This window comes from Corythoichthys intestinalis, chromosome 9 (assembly GCF_030265065.1).
Source record: "Corythoichthys intestinalis isolate RoL2023-P3 chromosome 9, ASM3026506v1, whole genome shotgun sequence".
Taxonomy (NCBI): Eukaryota; Metazoa; Chordata; class Actinopteri; order Syngnathiformes; family Syngnathidae; genus Corythoichthys; species Corythoichthys intestinalis.
This window is the reverse complement of record NC_080403.1, coordinates 58,550,461-58,577,317: the sequence shown is the minus strand read 5'-3', so window position 1 is coordinate 58,577,317 and position 26,857 is coordinate 58,550,461. Positions and strand designations below refer to the sequence as shown.

The following is a 26,857-nucleotide window of genomic DNA, read 5'->3' as shown; positions in this document are numbered from 1 at the left end:
TATGTAAGTTAGCAAGTTTTTCTTTTGTTGTACATAGATCCTCATTTTAAAAAAAATTATACCGTTTGAGGCTCAGCTCAGGTATTTTTAATTTTTCATGTTCCTTATCCAATTACTCGATTATTCGAACTAAGTAGACCATCGATTAATCGACTACTAAAATATTCGATAGCTGCAGCCCTAGTTTTGACCATTAAGGAGTAATTTTGCCATGTCCTACTGAATAAATGCATTTTTATTATTTCATATTTTATTATTTGTCATGACCATGCCATTTATTTAGCAATTGGGGAAAAATACTTGGATAAAAAGAATATCCTGTAAAAATATTGGAGTAGAGAGACTGAAACAATGACATTTTGCGGCTCTCTTCGTCGCATTTTTCTCGTTCTGAATCATTACCCCTCAATGGGCTGAATTGTAAATCGGATGAAACCGTGACCCTGCCGATGTCATCCTCCTGTTGGGGACGCTAGAGCCCTATAATGTTAGGCGTGGCTAAACGGCAGATTAAAAGACTCATTTCTCATCATCTGCGCTTTGCCAAATTGTTGTATATGGTCGAATCGTCTCAAAATATGATTGTAATTCACATAATAATGCTATTCAAGACTTTTTTTGTCTCCTCTCGTACGCACTTTATGTGTCAATTCCTGTACATTTACAGTAGGTCCATTTCATGTCGATTTTAGGGCATTTCCGCATCCCTCCTGTTGATTTTGGGTCACTTCTTTGTAATTTTAGGGTACTAACAGGTCACACCCGGTATATTTTAGAGTATCTAACTTTTTGCATATTTAAGAACATTCATTCATTCATTCATTTTCCATGCCGCTTTTCCTCACGAGGACATTTTCTGTTTATTTTTCCGAGTCACTTCCTTTTCATTGGTCACTTCCTTATGACTTTTGGGAATATGCAGACACTTTCTGTTAGTTTTGAGTCAATTCTTTGGGATTTTAGGGTACTTACTGGCCATTTCCTGTACGATTTGGGGTATCTCAGCCAGGGCCAATTTTGTACATTTAGGCTAATTTCCTGTTGATTTTAGGGAATTTCCAAATACTTCTCGTTAATTTGGGTTACATTCTTGCAATTTTAGGTACCTAATGGTCAATTTCTGTACATTTTGGGCTCTTTTAGGGCCAGTTCCTACACATTTAGTTTTTGTTTCCTGTTTATTTTAGGGCATTTCCAGGCCACTTGCGCTTCATTGGTCAATTCCTGTTCATGGCATTTCCAGATCCCTTCTGTTGATTTTGGGTCACTTCTTTGTAATTTTAGAGTACCTACCCTAAAACATATCAGATGTGACCAGTATCTCTGGCAACTTTTTGTACATTTAGGATCATTTCCTGTTTATTTTAGGGCATTTCCAGGCCACTTCCTTTTCATCGGTCAATTCCTGTTGATTTTGGGCCAGTTCTTTGTCATTTTAGGGTACTTACGGGTCACATTCGGTACATTTAAGGGTATCTCAGGCCACTTTTTGTGCATTTAGGATCATTTCCTGTTTATTTTATGGCATTTCCGAGCCACTTCCTTTTCAATGGTCAATCCCTGAACATTTTAGGGAATTTCCAGATACTTTCTGTTAATTTGGTGTCATTTCCTTGCAATTTTAGGGGACTTAGGGGGCATTCCCTGTACAATTTGAGGTATCTGAGGGCCAATTTTGTGCATTTAGGAGCACTTCCTTTTTATTTTGAGGCATTTCCACACCACTTATTGTTCATTGGTCATTTCCTGTTGATTTGGGGGAATTTCCAGATACTTCCTGTTAATTTTGAGTCGCTCCCTGTTGATTCTGGGGCATTTTTGGATCACCAATGTCCAATCCGTTTTGATCGGGAAGGGGCGAATGAACGAATGTAACTGCAGATACCTATGCGATCAAATCTACTCGAATTTTATTGCGCCAATGTGAGTTTTGGTGGGCCGCTCCCAGCCTGCGGGCCGTACATTTGACACCCCTGCTCTCAATTACTGTAAAAGTCAATGCTCACTCGTTTTTTGGGATTTGTTACTTTCACTTCATCGATCAAACCTGCCAACAAAACTTCTTTGCGTCAGCCTTATTTAAGCATTTTTCATGATAACGAGCTGGCCGGGATGTCATGTGGCGAAAGAAGAAGGGGATTCACAGAGAGTGGAGGGATGGTGCATTGTCCTCAAAGGATTGCAGCTTGTTGAGTCAGTATGCGCGCGAGTGCATGAATATAGCAGTTTGGCATGCAAACGGACAAACTTTGAGAAGCCAGGAGTCTCTAAAGAGAGCTTGAGGTTAGACCTACTCGTGCACACAAATATATTCACGCTTAAACACGTGAAGTCCGAACGTGAAAAATAACACAAGCTCCCTTTGTCTGAATTTGAAAATGTCAAGAAGTGAGTTGAAATGAACGTCAGCGAAAAATGCGTTGCTGTTTGCAGATATTTGGAGCGGGAGGACTCGCGCAGGCGTGACTCATCAACACAATGATTCAGTAGTGGTTAAAAATAACAGCCAATGAGAGGTGTTGACATGATGGAACTGGGAAACTGCAGTATGTGTCGTCTCCAATCCTCTAACACAAGCACGTATTATATTATTGATGCTAGTAATGTAATGCAACAGGTAGTCCCCGCGTTACAACGTAATCGACTTTACCACGCGGGAGTCTCGTCCGACATTTTGTCAGTTGTTGTTGTTGTTGTTGTTTTTTTTTTTTTTAGTAGCGCAAACAGTACCTTATTGTACCTTACAGTCTCTTATAGACCTGAAACGAATACTCGAGCAACTCGAGCCGCCATCTTTAAGCAGTAGACTTCTCAGCGCTAATAAATATAACGTTACTGTCACTCGCTCACGTAACGTTAGCCCTTCGGAGTAGAGCCTAGTTCGGGCCTAAAAAATCCAGCCCGACCCGACACGGCCCGCTGGTATTGAGGCCCGACCCGGCCCGAGCTCGATCACTTAACTAGATTTGCAGGCCCGAGCCCGAAAAACCCGATTTTTTTTTGAGTGACGCGGAAAAAAACGCAGCAGCAGCAATTTATTTTCATTTCTTCGAGTTGGCAGAAAAAAACGCAAGTTTTCTTAATGTTTAAATAATCTACATATTTTTTTTAGAATTATCAAAGCATTCACACAACGAAATAACGCTGGGAAAGTTTGTTAAACATATTTCTGAGTGTGTGGGATATTGTTCTCACATGGACGCGCCTCTCTGACAAGGAGAGGGAACAGGAGAGGGCGGCGCCTCGGCCGTGCAGCGGGAGGACAAGAAGAAAAAGCGGCCGGCGTCACGGCGTTCGTGCACACGCACAAGCAAAAGCGCATTACAGAGAGCCTGCTCTCCATTTTTTTTTTTTTTTTAAATAATTTATTAGTCCGGCATGGCGGCCCGACCTGACCTGACCCGAACGTGAATGCTTAAATTGTGGGGTCGGGTCGGGTCGGGTTCGGGCACAAAATCTAACCTCTACTTCGGAGGGCTCGGTTTATATTGATTATGACCGCTGTCGATGCGTGGCTAACGTGTCTTACATACAGGCTTTATTTAATCTGTAAAAACACAGCACTGTAGAGTGATGAGGGTGTAAAATTAAAACATAAAAAAGCTAACTGTCAGTTTTAGCTCAGTAGTCATTGCTGAATAAAACACCAAGTAGCACTGGTCCCTAATGTGCTCCAATACAGCAGGTATCATACATTTATTTTGAACACTGCAAAAACTCCAAATCCTATCAGTACTTACAGTTTAGACTAACTTAAAACTTAACTAGAACTTAAAAATAGCTTGACACAAATGGAAATTCAATTGAAACACGTGGGAAAAACACATATCTTTGAAGTGATGTGTGTTATCAAGCGTAATTACATTTTTAGGTATAGAATTTTTTTTTTTTTTTTTTTTTTAAAATAAGATTTTTTAAATAAGATTTTAAGTTTTTTGAGTGAAAGTGAATTTTTTTGTCTAGTTACATCTGAGATGCAATTGTTGGCCGTTTTCAACAATGTACATCGAAAATAAAGACATTGATTGACTGAAAATGGTTCTCTATTGGATTAAATGTCTTTTTTCCTAATGTATATTTATAATTGCTCTTTACCTATATGAAATGTTTTATCCGATTACTCGATTAATCGATAGAATTTTCAGTCGATTACTCGATTACTAAAATATTCAATAGATGCATCCCTAGTCTCTTATTTGTATTTATTTATTTATTTTACTTTACTTCACTAATATGACATATTCTGTCTTAACTAAACGTCAAGTTGTTCAGCTTAACAGACACTTTGACTTCCTTCAATTTTGACAATTTAGAAATCTGTAACATACATATGTACACTTATGTTCAAAACGATACACATTTTAACAATAAAACACTTGACACAAAACAACTGGTGTTCAAACGTCATCTAGTCTGATCATTATGTAGTTTTAGTAGATTAAATTAGCCTAATTAGCCTAAAAAGTCAGCTAGCTTAAATGCTACGAATGTTAACATACTTACAAATCTCACAGCAAATCGCTCACACGTGGTGGTATGAAAAAGTATCTGAACCTTTTGAATTTCTTACATTTTTGCATAAAATCACCATCAAATCTGATCTTTGTCAAAATCACATAGATGTAAAAACAGTGTCTGCTTTAACTAAAACGACCCAAACATTTCATATTGAGGATAGCATGCAAACAATGACAGAAGGGGGAAAAATAGATAAGTGAACCCTCTGCCGAAGGAGACTTAAATAGCAATTGAAACAGATTTTTTACCAAACAATTTATGTCAGGTGTGTGCCCAGTCACTGATGAGTGGTTTAAAGCTGCCCTGCCCACTATAAAACACACAGCTGGTAAGAATTGTGTTGATAAGAAGCATTGTCTGATGTGCAACAAGAGTTGTCTGAAGACCTGCGATCAAGGATTGTTGATTTGTATAAAGCTAGGAGAGAATACAAAACCATCTCTAAAAGTCTGGATGTTCATCAATCGGCAGTCCAAAAAATGGTCTACAAATGGAGAGAGGTTGGCACTGTTGCTTCTCTCCCAAGGAGTGGCCGTCCACCATAGATGACGCCAAAAGTTCAGCGCAGAATACTCAGAGAGGTATAAAAGAACCCTAAAGTGTCTTACAGAAATCACTGGCGCAGTGCAATATCTCTGTGCACACATCAACTAAATGTAAAACCATGGCCAAGAATGGTGTTCATGGGCGGACTCCACAAAGGAAGCCATTGCTGACAAAAACAAAAAACATTGTTGATTGTTTATTGTTGGCAAAAAGGCACTTGGACACTCCACATAAGCTTTGGAAAAAAAAAATTGTGGATTGATGAAACCAAAGTCGAATTGTTTGGGAGTGCTACACAACGTCAAGTGTGGAGGGAAAATGCAACAGCTCACCAACATCATCACCTCACCCCCACCTGTTTTGTTGCCTCGGGGCCTGGACAACTTGCAATCATTAATGGAAGAATGAAATCAAATGTTTTGCGGGAAAACCTGAGGCCGTCTGTCAGACAGTTGAAGCTAAAAAGAGGATGGATGCTTGCAAACAAAACCCAGAAGTATATCAACTTCGGAATGATATCAGAAGAACAAAATACACGTTCTGGAGTGACCAAGTCAAAGTCCAGACTTGAACCCCATTGAGATGCTGTGGCATGACCTAAAGACCGTGATTCATGCCAGACATCCCACAAATCTGACTGAACTACAGCAGTTTTGGCGAGAAGAATGGGCCAAGATTAGTCCTGACCGATGTGCCTGACTGATCTGCAGGTACAGGAAGCATCTGGTTGAAGTTATTGCTGCCAAGGGGGGTATAAAGGGTGGGGGGGGCACAAAATATTCAATGTGATGGTTCACTTACTTATTCTCCCCCCTTCTGTCATTGTTTGCATACTATCCTCATTAAAATATAAAAACCTAGAAACGTTTGGGTGGTTTTAATTAAAGCAGACAGTTTTTTCATCTGTGTGAAAGATCTGATCACATTTGATGGTGATTTTATGCAGAAATGTGAGAAATTCCAAAAGGCTCAGATGCTTTTTCATACCACTGCACGTAACACCACATCACCCAATGTCCAATATTCATTTAGATGCAATATTCTATGTGCAGTACTTACTCACGTGCAATATTAACGTTCAATATTCAATGCCTTCACTGTCAAACTGCGGCTAGTTCACTTGAATTATTTGCACAGCCTGAACCTTTTCAAATTTCAAAACCAAAGCTGCTTGCAACCTAAAACCAAAACAGGCACCTTCCTCAGGCATATATGAGTCTCTATGAGCAGCGACATCAAAAAAAGTCATTCCCTAATTAAATCTCAATTTTTTTTTTGATACAAGTGTAACAAAACAGGCTATACAATTTTCTAATTTTACGCTAGATGCACAAAAATCACCAAATGCAGAGATAATCACCTAACTTTTCAGGGACAAAGTTTTTGACCGAAATAGCAACTCTTTTTTTTTTTTTAAATTAAATTCAAGTTTTTAACAGCTAATAACTCACTCAATTTTCATAAACTTTAATACTTGAGGAAAATGTGCAGAATCATCTTAATTTTACTCAACCAAAGCAAAATTTGCATTTTTCTATATAAAATCGCGACCTATTTAGTTTGAATTCTGATGTCACTGTTGCCATAGCACGTCATGCTGGCTATCTGGCTCTCGTGGTTTTTAGATTGAAATGTTACATGAAATAAAACACATAAAAGGCAACATTTTTGTATGGACGGAGATATGTCTAAATAAAACTTTTTTTTTTTTGCCAAAAAAATGGCCAGTTTGCCGAAAATGACCTGGTCATTTGACTGTAAAGTTACGCTACTGTGTAGGGAAACAACATGGTGACCATCACAAAACAAAGAGCTTTTTAAGCTGAAAACTCTTATAAATAAATCCGATAAGATCCGATAAGACAAAAGATGGATATATACATTCAACATACGGTACAAAAGAACTGTATTTGTTTATTATAACAATAAATGGACGAGATGGCATTAACATTATTAATATTCTCTTAAAGCGATCCATGGATAGAAAAACTTGTAGTTCTTAAAAGATAAATGTTAGTACAAGTTATAGAAATTTTATATTAAACCCCCTCTCAATGTTTTCATTTGATTAAAATTTGTAAAAATTTCAATCAAAAAATAAACTAGTAGCTCGCCATTGTTGATGTCAATAATTACACCATGCTCACTCCCAAACCCATAAAATCATTTGGACCCAAGCGCCAGCAGAGGGCGCCAAACAACAAAAAACAAGTAACAAACGGACATTACACTGCTGTCATTTTAATCTGAGCGGCGCATGTGCGTTAATTCCGTCAAATATTTTTACGTGATTAATTTTAAAAAATTAATTACCGCCCGTTAACGCGATAATTTTGACAGCACTAATTTATTTAGATTTTATACTTTTATACTTGCAAGTCACTTTTGAGATTTTAACTTATCCTGCACTGTACTCCACAATTTCATTGTAAAACTGTATAAGACAATAAAGGGCTATTCTAATCTATTCTATTCTAAGTATCACAATATATCACCATTTTGATATTTTGTCACACCCCTAGGCGTCATATGTCGAGACGAATGACGGATCAAATTTTACGTCAGATGTCGACGTGTTCATATGCCCAGATACCACTGTACTGTGAACCTCTATGTGATAAAGTACAAGTGCCTGTTGAGGCAGGACCACTAAGTATAAATAGCCAGCTGCGACTCTGACGTCAAACACAGTTGTCGTTTAATGACATCACTGATGAGGTGTGCGTCTAACTCAGGTTAGCGGCTCCTGCGGCGTATTGTTCTCAGACAGCTCGTCATCGGCCCAGCGCCAGACACATGCTTGTGTTACAAAGTCATCAAAACGTTGGTTTTGAGAAACCTTCTGTTTTTTGCTTGTTTCTTCACTCTCCACACAAATAACACCCACACACACTCTTAAAAAAAATCCCACATAGCCACTACCTCCGCACAAGCCAGTCGTTTTATGTCTTTACTTCGATTGCGGTTTGTGTTACATGCTAACTGAGCACACAATCTAAGAAAAAGGTGCAAATGAAGGTGAAAAAGCAGTTAAACTCATGTTGCACAACTCTCTGCGCACCATATGGAGTCAATGGGTTTCATAGATTTTACAGGGAAATAAAAAGCCAACAGGGGGAGGAAGAAAGCGCATGACTCAAACTCGCACCACCGTGAGCCTGGAATTAGGGGCACGTACAACAGACAGAACAGGTAGAGGCAAAACCACAGACAGACACAGCAGACGTTCACACACCCACTCGCACGCTCACCATTCACCTACTTAAACGCTTCCCAACGGAGCTGCAGGTCAGTCAGTTGCCACAAGTAGCTATTGCCGCAGGGCAGGTTTGTATCTGCGTGTCACCCGTCACTGGGTTTCGAGAAACAGTTTTCTAACGCAGGCTCATATGTATGTCATTGTATACAACAGTCTTCTCACTCATTAGGGGTGTGATAAAATATCGAAATGGTGATATATCGTGATACTTTGCATCCTAAAAGGTTATCGATAAGCTCATGTAAGCTTCAAATGGATTGGATGTCTACTAGAGATAAACTTATAGCAGAAGGATGAAGATCGTTTGCGTTTCAGTTCATTAGTTGTTTTGTAGAATTATTTCCTGACCAATGTATCGATAATCGTTGTATCGCCATATCGTGCGATCATGGTTATCGTGAGCTTTGCATTTTTAAATCGTATCGTATTATAAGGTACCAAGAGCAGGGTTTCCCCAACACATTATAAATCATGGTGCACCGCCACACCTTGCAAGTGAGATTTTTTTTGTTTTTGGTTTTTTTTAAAAATAATTTTATCATTTATATTATTTAACATGGCGTTCAAGTGAAAAAAAAGGGTCAAAAGTATTGGCAGCCCTGCAATTCTGTCAGATAATGCTCAATTTCTCCCAGAAAAAGATTGCAATCACAAATGCTTTGCTTTGGTAGTAATATCTTCATTTGTTTTGCTTCCAATAAAAGAATTGAAGGGAAAAGATACCGTCATCGCACACACCATATAATTGTTTGCATTAGCCTAACACATTCATCTAACTATTGTTTAAGCAGACTCCACTACATGTCCTTTGACACAGTAAAGTGAATCACCTTATCCGGGCTAATGAGGGGGAGATGAGAAAGAATGGTACAGGTTCTCGTAGGCACCGTCTAACAGTTTCTAACACACGTAATATAATTTATCAGATAATAGTATCATTTTCATATCTGTGATAGGACTGCACTACTAATATAAAATAAATAGCACATCATAGTTTAATGAGAAGAAATAGAAGAGATACACAAAGCCGTCTTATCACAGAAGCCCAATGCGTGCGTCACGAACAAGACTGACGCACCAACTCTTGCAATCAGCTCTCCCAGCAAACTCCAAGAACAAAAGCGCTTTGTCCTAAAACAAGTACAAGCCAGCCCGGACAACAAGGTTGATAGCGGGCGTCCCATCCGCGCACAAACCTAAGCCGCCCAAAACCAGCCACAGAGGGGAAGACCCAAAAGCAACGCCCAGACACCCCTTGGGACACACCTTCAACACGGCCCGCTTCGGCCACGGACTTTAAAAAGACTGGACACTGAGATAACACAGATTTTTGCTGCTCGGAAACATGTAGCCTTGTTTTGGATCCAGAATTGTCCCTCCGTCGTCTGTTTTTTGCCTTGTTTTTGACCATTGTCGACAAATAAATTGTCAACCTGCTTTCAGCGAGTCTTTTTTCAAACTTTTGGAACATGGAGTCAGTACAAAGGGTTAATATCAGAGGTGGACACGCCAAGTTCTGCCTTCCCGGATGGTGCGCGCGGGGGCAGCATCGGCCGAGCGGCACTTGTTTTGGCTGTTGCTGTTTCCATGCGTCTTGGCCGGGGGGGGGGGGGGGGGGGGGGGGGGGGAATTTCAACAGAACACAAATGAGAATGAAAATAAATAAATAAATCATGATCATTTTACACAAAACTCCAAGATGGGCCGGATAAAAGTATTGGCACCCTCAGCCGATTACTTGGTAGCACAACCACTTCTGGTATCCATCAATGAGTTTCTTACAATTCTCTGCTGGAATTTTAGACCATTCGTCTTTGGCCAACTGCTCCAGGTCTCAGATTTGAAGGCTGCCATTTTCAGATCTCTCCAGGCGTTTTATGGGATTCAGGTCTGGTCTCATTGCCAGCCACTTTAGAAGTCTCCATTGCTTTCTCTCAAACCATTTTTGAAGTGTGTTTTGGGTTATTGTCCTGCTGGAAGACCCATGACCTCTGAGGGAGACCCAGCTTTCTCACACTGGGCCCTACATTATACTGCAAAATTTGTTGGTAGTCTTCAGACTCCAAAATGCCATGCACACAGTCAAGCAGTCCAGTGCCAGAGGTAGCAAAGCAAGCCCTAAACATTAGAGAACCTCCGCCATGTTTGACTGTGGGGACCGTGTTTTTTTCTTTGAAGGTCTCGTTTTTATTCCTCCTTTTATTAAACTCTATGTTGATGCGTTTTCCCAAAAAGCTCTACTTTTGTCTCATCTGACCAGAGAACCTTCTTCCAAAAACCTTTTTGGCTTTCTCAGGTAAGTTTTGGCAAACTCCAGCCTGGCTTTTTTTATGTCTCTGGGTCGGAAGTGGGGTCTTCCTGGGTATCCTACCATAGAGTCTTTTTTCATACAGACGCCGACGGATCGTACGGGTTGACACTGTTTTACGCTCAGGCTGCGGGACAGCTTGAACTTGTCTGGATGCTAGTCGATGTTCTTTATCCACCATCCGCACAATCTTTTGTTGAAATCTCTCGTCAATTTTTCCTTTCCGTCCACAACAAGGCAGGTTAGCCAGAGTGCCATGGGCTTTACACTTATTGATGACACTGCGCATGGTGGACACAGGAACATTCAGGTATTTGGAGATGGATTTGTAGCCTTTGAGATTGCCCATGCCTCCTCACAATTTTGCTTCTCAAGTCCTCAGACAGTTCTTTGGTCTTCTTTCTTTTCCCCATGCTCAATGTAGTACACACAAGGACAGAGGACAGAGGTTGAGTCAACTTTAATCCATTTTAACTGGCTGCAAATTTGATTTAGTTATTGCCATCACCTGTTATGTGTCCCAGGTAAGTAACAAGTGCTGTTAATTACCCACATTAGAGAAGCATCACATGATTTTTTCAAAGGGTGCCAATACTTTTGTCCGGCCCATTTTTGGAGTTTTGTGTAAAATGATCATGATTTCATTTTTTTCCATTCTCTTTTGTGTTTTTACATTTCAAGCAAAATAAATGAAGATATTATTACCAAAGCATTTGTCGTTGCATTTTTTTCTGGGAGAATTTGAGCATTAACAGAATTGCAGGGATGCCAATACTTTTGGCCACACTATACTTGTACTTAAAGGGATCCTCTATTTTTAAGACAAGTAATTTTTAAAAGATAAATGTTAGTATGAGTTATAATAATTTGATATTAAAACCCCTCTTAATGTTTTTGTTTTAATAAAGTTTGTAAAATTATTTTAAGTGATAGGTCGCCATTCTTGTTACGTCGCAGTGCGTGACGTCACTGGTCCCGTTGACGAAATTCCAGCGTGTCACTCGTTAGCTTTTCCCAACATGTCGTCAGTTCTACCCTTCCTATTTGAACCAGATCTGAAAAGTGAAGAGCAAGACAGCACTTTCGGTCGTTCACAAGACGAGCTTCAGGGAAAAATGCGCGCAGCAAATACCTGATAAGACAAAAGTTGGGCAAAACTGGTGATGCGAGAGAGTCCTGTTGGGAACTCCGGTTGGGAGCGAGAGTGTAAGCTGTCCGGTTTTATTAGCAGATATTCAAGGTAAGCATATTGCATTTTCAAACTTATCCCAATATAATTATGTAGATTGTTAGCATCCAGAGCTGTCGTGTGCTTTATATACAGTACAGGCCAAAGAGCACACCTTGTGTAATCCATGTCTTGTACATTGTAACGCGTGGTAGCTAGGATACGTGTATAAAAGTACCAAAAAGGGGAGAAGCTTCCACTTATGCACATTTACTCACAAAAAATATTTCCACCTTGACCACTCTTCACTCGGGAGCTCAGCAGTACGCAAACACGCGTTCCCATTGTTGTGACATTGTTGTAAGGTCCATGTCAGAGTCACTGTCGTCACTGTAGCGTGCCATAGTGCTTTAATTATTTAGTATGATTTGGGGAAAACTTCCACGAAGAATAGTCAACAAAAAAGATAGCAATAGTAATCCAAATCCGCGTTTTTTACTCACTCGAAGATCCAGGAATTAGACCGATCCAATGGCAACGTCGTAGCTGCGATCAGGCCGTCGATTCGACAAAATAGACTGATCCGAAAAGCCGCTGTGGGATCGACGAATCAAAAAAAATGGACAGATCCGAAACCAATATTGCAGACGCGGTGGGACCGTCGGATCCAGAAAATAAACGGATCCCTTACTTGACTGAGGATCCAGGAAAAATGTTCGGGTTCCAGTTGTAACGCGTGGTGGGTAGGATACGTGCATACAGGGACCAAAAACGGGGGAGAAGCTTCCACTTATGCACATTTATTCACTAAAAATAATAATTCCACCTTGACCATTCACTTCACTCCCCTTGTTATCATTTGACTGTAAATTGCATCCAAAAGCAGCGCATTGTGGCATTTTACTTCGCGAGTTTAAGCAGCAATAAGCAATTGTTGAACACGAAAGATCCCAATGACGTCATCACTGCGAGCCCGCAAACCATGACGCCAACTAACGGTCAAAATATGGACTAAATATTATAAAATATTGCCATTGATTTAACATTTTATGTGTTTCTAACAACATATTTTAGTACAAGAGAACAATTGTGGTTTATTAGAGCCTACATGTATTTAAGTTAGAGGATCACTTTAAGTAATTTTTTTGCCCATGTATCTGTACTTTTACTTCAGTAAAAAAAAATTGAGTACTTCCCCAACCACTGTGATTAACACACTAACTTCATATAGCACCTTTAAAGAACTTAGCTCCATGAGTGTGGGTGTAAAACTTCTGAGTGAATGACAAGGTAGACCTATTTGCCTTATTTCAAACTGGAGCCAGAGCAAGACAAATATACATCACGGCAGCCGAATTGTGCAACCTTTGGCTGCGGTACAGCGGGCGTAGCGCCGTTCCAGACGAAAAGAGTGAGAGACAGACTCTCTGGCTGACATGCTTAACTTGAAATATGAAGGAGGGAAGTGGGTGGTGTCGGTCGATAACGATATGACTCGAGAGAAAAGACTTCCAGGTGTTTTGGACATGTACGTCATAAACTAGAGGTGGAGAGTCGCTGCAGAAGGAGGAGAACAAATCAGAACAACTGGCAATTTCAGGAAAGTAGCTCAGACTTGTGTGTGTGTGTGAATGAAACCATTAGTACTGACATGCTATAGAGTAGGAGTGGGAACCTCTTGGTACCTCACAATACGATACAATTTGTGATACAAAGCTCACGATAACGATGATCTGACGATATTGCGATACAACAATTATCGATACATTGGTCAGGAAATCATACAGTGATATTCTACAAACCACTAATACACAGAAAAACAATCTTCTGCTGTGAATTGGAATGAGTTTATCACTAGTAGACGTCCAATCCATTTGAAGTGGGAGGGCTATCCCTCCCACTTCAAACGAATTGAACGTCTATGGCAGCCAATGCCAGGCATTGAGGTAATTTTGGGCCATTTAAGGTCATTTACCTGTTGATTTTCAGTTACTTCCTGTTGATTTTGAGGTATTTTATGGGTCACTTCCTGTTTATTTTGAGTTACATAACAGGAGTGACCTGGGAATCACCCAAATTAATAGGCAGGGACTCAAACTCAACAGGAAATGACCTGTAAATGAACAGCAAGTGACCTGTAAATGCCCCGAAAATCGGACAGAATGACTGTGAATGCTCTGGTTTCGAATGAACGACACAAAGACGCAATGACTGAGTAGCGGACTCTCCTCGCGTGCAAATGGTGTCGGCGAAGACGAAAAATTCTGAATCCTACCTCCAAAGTGGAAGAATCCGATTGCGGGGGATTGGGGGGGGGGGGGCTTCCTCGGCATGCATATCAAAGGCTCCCGCGGCGCGAGACCGCGCCGATAACGTTAGCACTCGTACATGTCACATTGAGCGTGCGCAGCGGTGCTACTAAACATTAAAAACAGCAAATATGGCTGAATATCGGCTTTAATTTACCGTTTTAATAATATTTTTAAATTAAATATGTTGAATGTTTCCATTTTTGTGCCTTTTTGAACAAAAAAATGCCATTGCTTCGAGTGGGCGGGCATATTTTTTCCGGGCTTAGGGAGCTTGGCGGGGTCAAAGTGCCTCATTCTCTGTCGCCCTGTAAATCTGCACTGCCCCCTAGGGCCTAGCATGTTTTCATGCGGAATTGCGACATTGTTCGAATGGAGACGCAAATGCAAATGCAAATTTGAAATTTTTCGTATTTTCGGAGAGTCACCATGTAAACGGCCCATAAATGGATTGGGCGTCGAGCACCGTCAATGCAACCTTAGAGTTACAGTAACTGAGACGCTATTATAGTGGAAGATTTTGGTAACAACTTGTTGGTTCCTTTTTATTTATTTATTTTTTAGACATTGACACCTTTTTAAAACGATATCTCGATTCTTGGAAGGAGCATATCGATAACCTTTGGGGATACAAAGTATCACGATATATCACCATTTCGATATTTTGTCACACCCTTACTATAGAGTTGGTTTCAATTGTTAAACCAAGGGTAAATTTAATTGTAATGAAACCTTTTTTACACCTGTAACAGAGGTCGTTGCTTTTCATCAAAGCTTTAGTACTTTACTGCATTTCTTTTGATTACAATTAATGTCAAATCATTTCCTAATCAGTGGCGATAGCGGCGCAATATACAAACTTTTTCCCAAATATTCACGTTCATAATCATACCTATGGACAATTTACTCTCCAGTTAACCTAATATGCATGATTTTGCGATGTGTAGAAAGCGTTTGTAACTAAACAAGTCTACGTAATCGAGACAAATCCCCGATAGATGACTCCGCCGTTGACAAAAACATTGTAAAAGAATAGGACGCCCGCAGCCGGCTTCTTGCACAAGATGGCCCGACCCTACAATAAAAACAGACTTTAACAAGCAAACTATTACCGTAAATTCCCGAACATAAGGCGCACCCGTGTATAATGCGCACCCCAAATTTACTTGTAAAATCTAGGGAAAATTATTGTACCCGTTTATAACGCGCACCCTAATTTTAGCACCAATAAATGGAAGAATACAAGAAAACAGAGCTCGTGTACGGATACAGAAATGTCATTTTACTGACTGGTGAAACACAGTGCAAGCATAGCACATTGGTAGTTCAAAACATTACCATAAACTGACAATATTTACGGTAATAGTATGATTTGACAACTTCTCCAACTTACCAGAATCTAGGAGAAAACAAAACAGATGTGACTTTTCTTTTAAAGGCTGCTGTATAACATGCTCGTTTCATCATGATGAATAAATGTTTCTTCCATGGATTGATACGGTAAAATGAAAGTGAGAACGTAAGTCGGAAATGCGTGAGAGCTGATCGCTGTCGACACGTCAGTAACAATAGGAACTATTGTTATTTGGGTTTGAGTTTACCGAGGGACCGATATAGTTGACGGACACAGGAAGTGAGTGTACTTACGTTTGTTATGGTCCGAGTTGCGGAGCTGCAATAAACGTTGACTCAAATGAGTTCAAGAAACTAAATTCTGTAATTTACGAAGAGCGAAAAAAGCAGAATTTAACACAGACGAAATCATTCGGCTGATTAGAGTGAAGTATTACCGAAACAAAATGGTGACGTCACGTACCATAATGGTCGGCAATAGAGGAGTGCGAAATTTCCGATTCTTAGATTATTCGCGATTCGGCCGTGGAAGATTCGAGAACGATTCACAAACATCCAAATTCCGATTATTGAAATATGTCAAGTAAAGCGGAAGTAAAACACACTCAGCGCGCCGCGCGGTCTTCGGGACGCAATGAGGAACGAAGCGAGAGTAGCTAAACATCATGCTTGTCATTACCCGGCCCCTCGGGTAATGCCAATGCTCAACTCGCGGCTCTAGCTCAACTCATGCCGCGAGATAAAAAAAACAACATACCTGACTGCTGCCGACAGCTGCTACAAAGTACGTCCACATAATGTTACGGTAGATATCATATTTATACAGGACTAGATGCAAAAAGACTCGGTGGCGTTAGCAGTACATCTACAGAAAGCTAGATGCGGGCGTTAGTAAACGGCCGCCATCTTAAAGCAGTAGACTTCCCTGCAAGGCTGTTGTAGCGAACCTAATTAACATTTTATCCATAATACTCCTAAATCGGTAAAATATTGACTTGAATCTATCTTTAAAATAGTTTTAAAACTTTCACATGTCGAAAGTAGACAAAAGGGAAATTATGGAATAACGGGAGCAATTTTAACAACTTTAACGGTTGATTCACAACATTAAATTAATTGAGTGTAGTTTAAAGCTGCTGATGCAGAATGGGAATTTGAGTATTGTTTTTAACTGTTAACTTGATACTGAAATAGTCGTTTATTTAAGCCTTTTTTTTTGTTTTTGTTTTTTTTACAGTTTTTGTAACTAATGTACAAAACATTAAAAGCAGCTAATAGCAGGGGGGAAGGGGGGGGGGTCATCAATAATCGATTTATTATCGAATCGTAGCCTCTGAATTGTAATCGTAATCGAATCGTTAGGTGCCCAAAGATTCCCACCTCTAGTCGGCAACGGGTCGCCGCATACGTTTCTTCAACACAACGTGGCCGTGTCAATAAAAAATAAATAAATAAATCGGTTTATATATATATATATATATATGTAATATATATATATTTCTGTCTCCATCCATGTACCCGTTAATAATGCGCACCATGATTTTACAAGTTGATTTTGGGGAAAAAAAGTGCACGTTATATTCGGGAAATTACGGTAAATGGATTGGCATTCGAGCACTGTCAGTGGCAGCCTTTTTTTTTTTTTTTTTTTGTGACACCTTTTAAAACGATATCTCGATTCTTGACAGGAGCATATCGATAACCTTTTGGGATACAAAGTATCGCAATATATCACCATTTCGATATTTTGTCACACCCCTAGTATCCAGAGCTTGCCACCGCTAGTCCAGACTAAAGACAAAAAAAACCCTCCACAGCAAGATTCAACTGATGTGTTTTTTTCCTAATTAAAACACATGGTGCTTTCAAAATGTCAAGAAATATGGCACATAGTAACTCTTGAGCAAACAATATCCATTTTCAAAAGAAACCTCCAAAGATGAGATTTGGTGGCTGCTGGAAGCAAATGTGCCATCAAGACCAGGGGCTTTTAACTGATTAAATCAAATATTTCATTAGGATTCATATTGATTTGACTGATAACACAATGTTCCGTGAACCGTGAACAATTAAATGAGACTTACAAATGGAAGCAAATTTCACAGCGCCAGCCACCACTCTCTCAGTGTTGTCAAGGTAACGACAACACTCATTTTCCCCATCACGAACAGAGGCAGAAGAAAGGAGGAAATGTTGCCAAATCCAGATTGTAACCTACTTGGCTGACAATATGGATGTTTTTGTAGGTCTACTTTGTTAAAGGTCAGGGCAGCGTGACTCATTCGATCTGGTGATATGTAATGGAAACACCAGTCTCCTTCCATTTGCGAGTCGGTGAATTTGCTGTTTACTCACAGGTGATAGCGTCGCCGGGCGCCGTGTGCGAAAGGCCGTTTTTGCATTTCTCTCCGTCGTCACCTCGCGTCCTCTCCGGGATGACGTCTGACCTAATTATCAGAGGCTCAGTGTAGGTGTTGGCCACATCTGAAAAAAAGACAAAAATAAGCACGTGAGATTAAAAAACAACTGGAGACAAAACGGCGGACGAGACGCCGCCAACGTAAAGTCGAAATCAGGTAAGCCGAGTACATCGTAACCCGGAGACTACCTGTATGTGTTTTATCTAGAGCAGTCCCGACTAGTCGACGACATCGATTACGTAAATGGGTCGACGGGCAAAACATACCGTCGACGGGTAAAAAAAATTTACATGCTGATAAAGTTTAGAATGGCGTGCAAGCGGTTGTTACCGGCACCCCCAAGGCGGCCGCTGTTATTCGCAATGTGACCAGCATTGTCAGATTGAGCGGAGAGGAAGAAAGTGGGCGAGCGAGAGAGAGGGAGCGAGTTAGGTGAGAGTTGGGAAAGTGCGCGGGTAGTGCGGAGTTAAATGGGTGCATCCCCCACGTTTTTGTGTTGGTCAATAAAAGTATCCATAAAAAGTAGGGCTGTCAAAATTATCGCGTTAACGGGCAGTAATTAATTTTCTTAATTAATCACGTTAAAATATTTGACGCAATTAACAACATTAACCTGCCCCGCTCAGATTAAAATGACAGCAGTGTAATGTCCCCTTGTTACTTGTTTTTTGTTGTTTGGCGCCCTCTGATGGCGCTTGGGTCCAAATGATTATATGGGTTTGGAGAGTGAGCATGGTGTAATGGCATCAACAATGGCAAGCTACTAGTTTATTTTTTGATTGAAAATTTTACAAATTTTAATAAAACGAAAACATTAACAGGGGTTTTAATATAAAATTTCTATAACTTGTACTAACATTTATCTTTTAAGAACTACAAGTTTTTTTTATCCATGGATCGCTTTAAGAGAATATTAATAATGTTAATGCCATCTTGTTGATTTATTGTTATAATAAACAAATACAGTACTTATGTACCCTATGTTGAATGTATATATCCGTGTTGTGTCTTATCTTTTCATTCCAACAATTTACAGAAAAATATAGCATATATTATAGATGCTTTGAATTGCGATTAATTAATTTTAAAGCTGTAATTAACTCGATTAAAAATTTGAATCGTTTGACAGCCCTAATAAAAAGCCATCCGACACCTCTTGGTGTTTTTATGCACGCCTTCCTGAGGAGGAAATCGGACGAACCGACGACAACGAGCCAAGTGAATCGCCGGTTCACTCCTCACTACGGTGAGGAGTTGAACACCGCCGATTACCAAGAAGGGCAGAATTGGTAACAACACGGTGAAAGCGGCATAAAGCCAAAAAAGCGGACCAGAAAAGCCAGAGCCAGGAATTATTTCAAGGAAAATATGGAGGATGCCACTGTGTGTACACTTTGCTAAGCTGAGCTCGCATTCCACGGTAGCACGTCGGATAAGAACGAACACTTGAAGCGCCGTCACCCACGTGTAATTTTGGAAGACAACAAGAAACAACAAGCTAGCGGAATGTAAGTCCATACAACTTTCTAACGATTTTTTAAAAAATTGAAGTTGCCTTTATGTGCGTCGTTATCAACGTGCATTTTCATTTAATAAAATAATTAATATATAATTTTATAATATTTTATTTAATTATTATTAAATTTATTAGGATCATGGAAGCTCCCTCTTGGGGGAATGAATATATATATCCTGTAAATACATAATATAATAAAAATATATATGGAAACACAGCACTGGCCTGCTTACTGTAATCCATGACTGCACTAATGTTAGTTACTTTATATTATAAAATATTACTGTGTATATACATATAGTAGTATACTATAAAATTCATACTATATATTTAATTTTTGTAACTATGACTATGTGTGACTTTTATTCAAATAATTGTGGTAGTATTTCAGTGTGCCCTCTGCTTTATCTATTTTCAGGTTAAAACAAACAAAAGTTGAACAGTTTTTCCCCTCCCCAAAAAATGCGGAATGCACACCAGAAAGAGCATCTGAACTCACACAAAGTATTCTGAAAATGATTGTTGGGGACATTGTAATTCATTTTAACATTTAGAACAATATAGACACACCACAAAAAGAGTAAGAATTGTTTTGACTCCTGTTAAAAAGGTGTAGTCACAATGTTTCCGTTTTTTGCACTAGTTAATGTCAGCAGCATTTGACCTCATTGTTTGTGATTTATTATTGATATTTATGTTATTTATTCATTAATAAAGAATTTAGGTATTCCAAAATGTTTTTGTGAATTAATACGCTTCAACAAAAATGTCATTATTAAATTAGTTGAAAAAAAAAAATATATATATATATATATATATGTATATATATATATTAGATTAGTCGACTAATCGTAAAAATAGTCGGCTGACTAATCGGGAGGAAATTTGTCATTTGGGACAGCCCTAGTTTTATCGTTTCTCATTCTATACGTTTTATATTCTCTCACGCACATACTTATAGAGCCAGAAGATTTCAGGTTACACGAATGTGCACGTAGACCCCTGACCGGTCCCAGGGGTTAACTGTAATGACTTGCAGATGCAGGTTGAGCACCGAAAACACAGACTAATCTGCTTTGTTGAAGTCAGCAGAACTGCTATTTTAACTGAATGAAGTGCATGTGGATGTGAAAACAGTGAGAGTTGACATGTTTATACAGATTGAAAGTGTAGCTTGTTCATCAGACAAATATGGCTAAGAAAGTCATACAAAAAGTTGTATATTGGGAATCACCTTTACAATAAATTTCCTTCAGTTGCCAGATCATGGTTTTAATGATATCATTCGCCCCGCCCCTCCCAGTCAAAATGGATTGGATATCCAGTACTAGTGCACGATAATTATTGGTCCGATAATAGGAATTAGGATGTCATCCCGATAATTCCAATAACATTTATAATAGGACCGATAATATGTACTGTTCTGGCTTTACATTTTACACACTAGTATGGGAAATCAGTTGACCATTTGTGGACATTGCTCCCACCTGCTGGTCAGAATAATTCACTGCATCTGTTTTTTGTTACAGTAGTTTGGTTCAATCACTTACACATTGCGGTGTCTAGCGGTAGCATTGACAGTCTTGAATGCTTTCTGTTAGGTTCCGCCTCGGAAATATATGTAAGTATTTTATGTTTACTATAACATATGGATGTACAATATATGTTTACTTCTGTGGTGAAGGGTCATATGTACAGAACTTCATAAGTTGTGTTAAAGAAGCCAGCCAATGCTTTAGTAGCTCAAGCTAGTGTGCTATGCTATACATATAATAATTGTGTATATAAGTGTATTGTGCAGTTTGTTCTATATTGAGTATTGAATGTGTATTTTTCTGTTGTACTTTCACAATATTAAGATGAGTGTCTTCCCATAAAAGCAAGAAAAGACCAAACCTTGTGGTTTATGGAAGTGCATTAGTTCTTAGCTGGCTGTCAGGCAGTGCAGAAGTGAAACGCACTGTTTTGTTCATGTCATTATGAAAAATCTGGTGAGATCAAAGGCAAATCTATGTTGAATCCACCACTATTTTTTTTAAACCTCCAGGTGTTCAAAAACTCAGGCTATACATTTAAAAAATTATATATTTATTATCGGTTATATCGGTATCGGCTTTGAGGAGCAGGAAGTTATCGATATGTGTATCGGTTTCAAAAAATGGATATCGTGCACCCCTACCTAATATCCAGTGTCATCAATGGCACTGAAAACAGAACATTTACAACCAGTGTTCCTGGTTTGGCGGGCATTTACAGGTAAATTCCTGTTGATTTTGAATCACATATTAATTTTGGGATATTCCTGGGTCACATCCTGTTCAGTAATCCAAAATCAATGACAAGTGACCCAGAAATGCCCCCAAATCAGGAAATAACAACTTTTTTTTTTCCTTGAGTTGGGAGCATTTCTGGGCCACTTCCTGTTGATTTGGGGTCATTGATGGGTCACTTCTCTATATTTTGAGTTGCTGAACATGAAGTGACCCATAAATACTAGAGGTGCACGATAATTATCGGTCCGATAATAGGAATTATGACGTCATCCCAATAAATCATATAACATAATATATTATCGGCCCTTTTAATAATAGTTTTGGCACGGTGTCGGATTGGGATTTGTTTCCACTCCTGTTTTTCCAGTATGCAAAGTTTTGTTACCGTCTTTGTTTTGTTCATTATAATAATGTTCATGTCATCATCAAAATTCTGGCTCGGTCAAATGCAAATCTAAGCTGAATCAACCACTAGTATTTTTGAACTACAGGTGTTCAAAAACTCAGGTGAATATACATTGAAAAATTATATATATATTATCGGTTATTGTATCGATATTGTCCTTGAGGAGCAGGAAGTTATCGGTATCGGTTTCAAAAAAATGGATATCGTGCACCCCTAATAAATACCTATAAATCAACGAGAGATATGATTGTTTTTATTTTAGGGTAGGAAGTAGGGCTGCAGCTATCGATTATTTTAGTAATCGATTAATCGATGAACTAGTTAGTTCGAATAATCGAGGAATCAGATAAGGAACAGGAGAAATTAAAATACCTGAGCAAAGCCTCAAACAGTATAAAAAAATTCATTCATTCATTCATTTTCCATGCCGCTTTTTCTTCACGAGGGTCGCGGAGGTGCTGGAGCCGATCCCAGCTAACTTGGGGCAGTAGGCAGGGGACACCCTGAATTGGTTGCCAGCCAATTGCAGGGCACAAGGAGACATACACGCGCACACTCATACCTACGGACAATTTAGAGTGTTCAATCAGCCTACCATGCATGTTTTTGGGATGTGGGAGGAAACCGGAGTTCCCGGAGGAAACCCACGCAGGCACGGGGAGAACATGCAAACTCCACACAGGAAGGCCAAAGCCCGGGATTGAACCCTTGATCTTAGAACTGTGAGGCAGACGTGCTAACCACTCAGCCACCGTACCGCCTATTAAAAAAAAAATAAAAATTTTTAAAAAATTTTAAAAAATAAAAAAATTAATAAATAAAAAATAAGGATCTATGTACAACAACAGAACATTTGGCTAACTTACAACAACAGAACATTTGGCTAACTTACATAGCATTTTATAGTATTTAAGCTAGCGGACATTTGCTAAGGTTTTTATTTATTTATTTTTTTTAAACAATCTTCTTAAAAATGGTTCAGACACATATTCCCACAAAATTCCCGCTAAATATACCAATAAACAAAATTACGAATGCATTAAAAAAACATTAGCTCAAACAAAAACTTTGCTTATGTTGGTCTTAACATGGAGCAGCTGGATTCAGCCATGTGAAATGAGGCAGACTAGACAGTAGTGTATCCACCCAAATCAATAAAACTAAATGCAAACACTTTCAAAATGAACCATTACAACGCCACTTTAATTAAACGAATACTCGAAGCAGCAAAATTTAATTCGAATCTTTTTTTTTCTTCTTTTGATCGAACACTCGAGTTAATCAATTAATCGTTGCAGCTCTAGTAGGACGTGTGATGTTTTTTCACCCACTATAGGACACTCAAGCTCTTTGGAACGGGTGATATTGCATTTCTCGATTTTAATATTCGATGATTTTTGTGTATATTTTTAGCCTAATATAGCCATGTAATTGGTATAGTTCGGTATAAAAACAGTTCATACAAACGTTTAAAAAAATATCTGACATTGTAAGCAGTTACTCACTATGTTGCTCATGACTTGAGTATCCTTTTCACCGAATGCTTTTTTTTTTTAACGTTTACATGAGTACAGTTAATGGATGACTCCTCTTACTTGAGTAATATTACTTTGAAGGAACGCTACTCTCGAGCACAAGTTTTGGCTACTCCACCCTCTTATGCATATACAACACAGAGGCCTTCAAAGCAGGGCAAACTAGGGCCTCCGAGAGGTGCAGACTCATTCTGAAGCAAATAGGTGCCAGCTGGTTTTGATAAACACACGCACACACGAGCCAAACCACGTCCTGTGCATGGACTCAACACTTCCCGGCTATGTTTATTTATTTTAGCAACTCTAGCTCACTTCTCTATCTGTTTTCCCGTCTCTGTCCCCAGCCTCTCAACCCCCAAATTCCCATTCCCTCCACACTCTCCACTTGCATTCCCTCTAATACTTGGCACAGTTCCTATAAATAAGTTCACACTTCTGTCAAGTCTTTGCAAAGGTGCTCGAGTTTGATCTGCAAAGCAATACCTCAAGATATGAAATGATTTCATTCCGTAGGGGATTTCATATCAGGATTTTTTCGTACTCACTTGTGAACAACACTCCAAGATACTTGAAGTCCTCCACTTAGACCAGGATCTAATCCCTGTCCCGGGGAGGGCACGACCCCTTGCCCGACTGAGGACCAAGGTCTCGGATTTAGGGGTGCTGATCTTTTGGTCTCGGATTTCGAGGTGCTGATCTTTATCGTGACCGCTTCACACTCGGCTGCGAACCGCTCCATTGACCGTTGGAGATCACGGCTTGATGAAGCCAACAGCACCACAATGCAGAGATGCAATGCTAAGACCACCTAACCAGACTCCCTCAACGCTTCGGCTATGCCTACAAATTATGTCCATAAAAGTTATGACCAGAATCGGTGACAAAGGGCAACCTTGACAGAGTCCAACCCTCAATGGGAATGAATCCCAAAACTCTGGCAACGGGTCGTACAGGAACCGAACAACCCTTAGCAGGGGGCTCGGTACACCGTACTCCCGAAGCACCACTCACAGGAGTCCCCGTGGGACACGTTCGAACACCTTCTCCAAATCCACTAAACACATGTAGACCAGTTGGGCAACCCATGCACCCTCAAGGACCCTGCCGAGGACGTAGAGCTGGTCAACTGTTCCACGGCCAGGACGAAAACCACACTGTTCCGCCTGAATCAGAGATTCGACTTCCCGAGGGACATATACGGTATACACATATAACATATTTACACTCAGACATACAGTCATATGAAAAAATTACGACACCCCATGAAATATTCAGTTCTTCATTAAGAAATGTTCACATATCAATGTCTGATATGTTTTTTCTTTATCTCTGGAAAACAAAGTGATTTAATTGCAGGTAAACAACAAAAATTAACATTGTTTTGCTCATTAAACCAAATATATGAACTAGGGTTGTCAAAAGATAAACATTTTTAATCGAGTTAATTACAGCTTAAAAATTAATTAATCGAAATGAATCGCAATTCAAACCATCTATAAAATATGCCATATTTTTCTTTAGATTATTGTTGGAATGGAAAGATAAGATACAAGACGGATATATACATTCAACATACGGTACATAAGTACTGTATCAGTTTATTATAACAACACGAAAAGTTATGGGTTCGTGGTGAGTCAGCAAGAAGCACACTTTTGCTCAATAGACAATGTTTATTGATGATTATAGCAGAGTTCAAAATGTTTATTGAGTACAATCCCACGCAAGGGCAAGCAAACAAATATCAAAACAAGCATAACAAGTGGTAACGATAACGCTAGATCTAGATTGTCCCTTCTAATATCCCCGCGCTACTGTCTAAGCACAAATATTCCTCTAAGCATAAAAAGAACTCTTACCGTGACAAAAGGGCGGAGAGCCAACGCCCCAATCAGTCAGAAGAGGAATAAAGCCAAGCGATTCGTACGTCGTCCGTTGGCGGACTTTGACGGGGTGGAGAATGCTCCTGGCTTTATAACAGTACATCTTGTGAGCACGAAGGTGGCCGGCCTCTAAGCTCAGAAGATGAACCAATTTGCCCATATTCCCTCCACGCTATGGTATGAGATTCCCTCCCAGTTGAGGTTTGTTGTGTTACAGGGGCGCCAGTATGTCGTGCAAAACACGTTATCTCGTGAGATTCCCTCCCAACTGTGGAACCCAGATGCCAGGATGGTGTGAAGAACAATAACAGATGTCGAAGTGGCAGAGTGAACAAGTTTAATGTAAGCAATATTAGGGCTATTCACTCCGGGTCATATAATCACATATTTTACCCACCACAATAAATCAACAAGATGGCATTAACATTTTTAACATTCTCTTAAAGCGATCCATGGATAGAAAGACTTGTAGTTCTTAAAAGATAAATGTTAGTACAAGTTATAGAAATGTTATATTAAAACCCCTCTTAATGTTATCGTTTAATCAAAATTTGTAAAATTTTTAATCAAAAAATAAACTAGCCATTGTTGATGTCAATAATTACACCATGCTCACTCATGGTGTAACACATAAAATCAGTCTGACCCAAACACCAAAAAACAAGTTACAAGCGAACATTAAACTGTACTGTCATTTTTAATCTGTTTGAGCGGGGCATGTGCGTTAATTGCGTCAAATATTTTAACGTGATTCATTAAAAAAATTAATTAGTTAGTTAACACAATAATTTTGACAGCCCTAATATGTACAAAAATGCATATTTTAACTGAGGAAAAAGTTAGGACACCCTACCACCTAATAGCTAGTGTTACCCTGTTTGGATGAAATAACTTCAGTGAGAGGCTTTTTGTAGCCATCTCCCAGTCTTTGACATTGGTCTGAAGAACGTTTCCCCCAATCTTCAACCCAGAATACTTTCAGCTGTGAGATGTTTTAGAGGTTACTTGCATGTACAGTCACCCCATAGCGTCTCAATGGGATTAAGATCTGGGCTTTGACTTGGCCATTCCAGGACTCTCCATTTTAGCCAGTCCTTGGTGAATTTACTGGTATGTTTTGGGTCATTGTCATGTTGCAGGCTTCACCTTGAATTTTTTCACAGATGATCTCGCATGTTCCTCAAGCACCCTCTATTACCCAATAGAATTCATGGTCGATTCTATCATGGTGAGCTGGCCAGGTCTTGCTGCAGCAAAGCATCCCCAAACCATGACACTTTCACCTCCATGCTTAAAAGTTGCTGTGAGGTTCTTTTCCTGGAACGCTGTATTGGGTTGCCAAACATGTCCTCTGTTCTGGTGT

At 39.4% G+C, this 26,857-nt stretch overlaps 1 protein-coding gene across 3 annotated transcripts in view; it reads right to left on the bottom strand.

Moving 5' to 3' along the window:
• Positions 1-26,857, bottom strand: part of mdfi (MyoD family inhibitor) — a 77,523-nt gene that overhangs the window by 17,655 nt on the left and 33,011 nt on the right. For all 3 annotated transcript variants that reach the window (XM_057846922.1, XM_057846920.1, XM_057846921.1), the window contains one exon: positions 17,817-17,945. In XM_057846922.1, the coding sequence (XP_057702905.1) occupies positions 17,817-17,945 (129 nt within the window). The remainder of the gene's footprint in view (positions 1-17,816; positions 17,946-26,857) is intronic.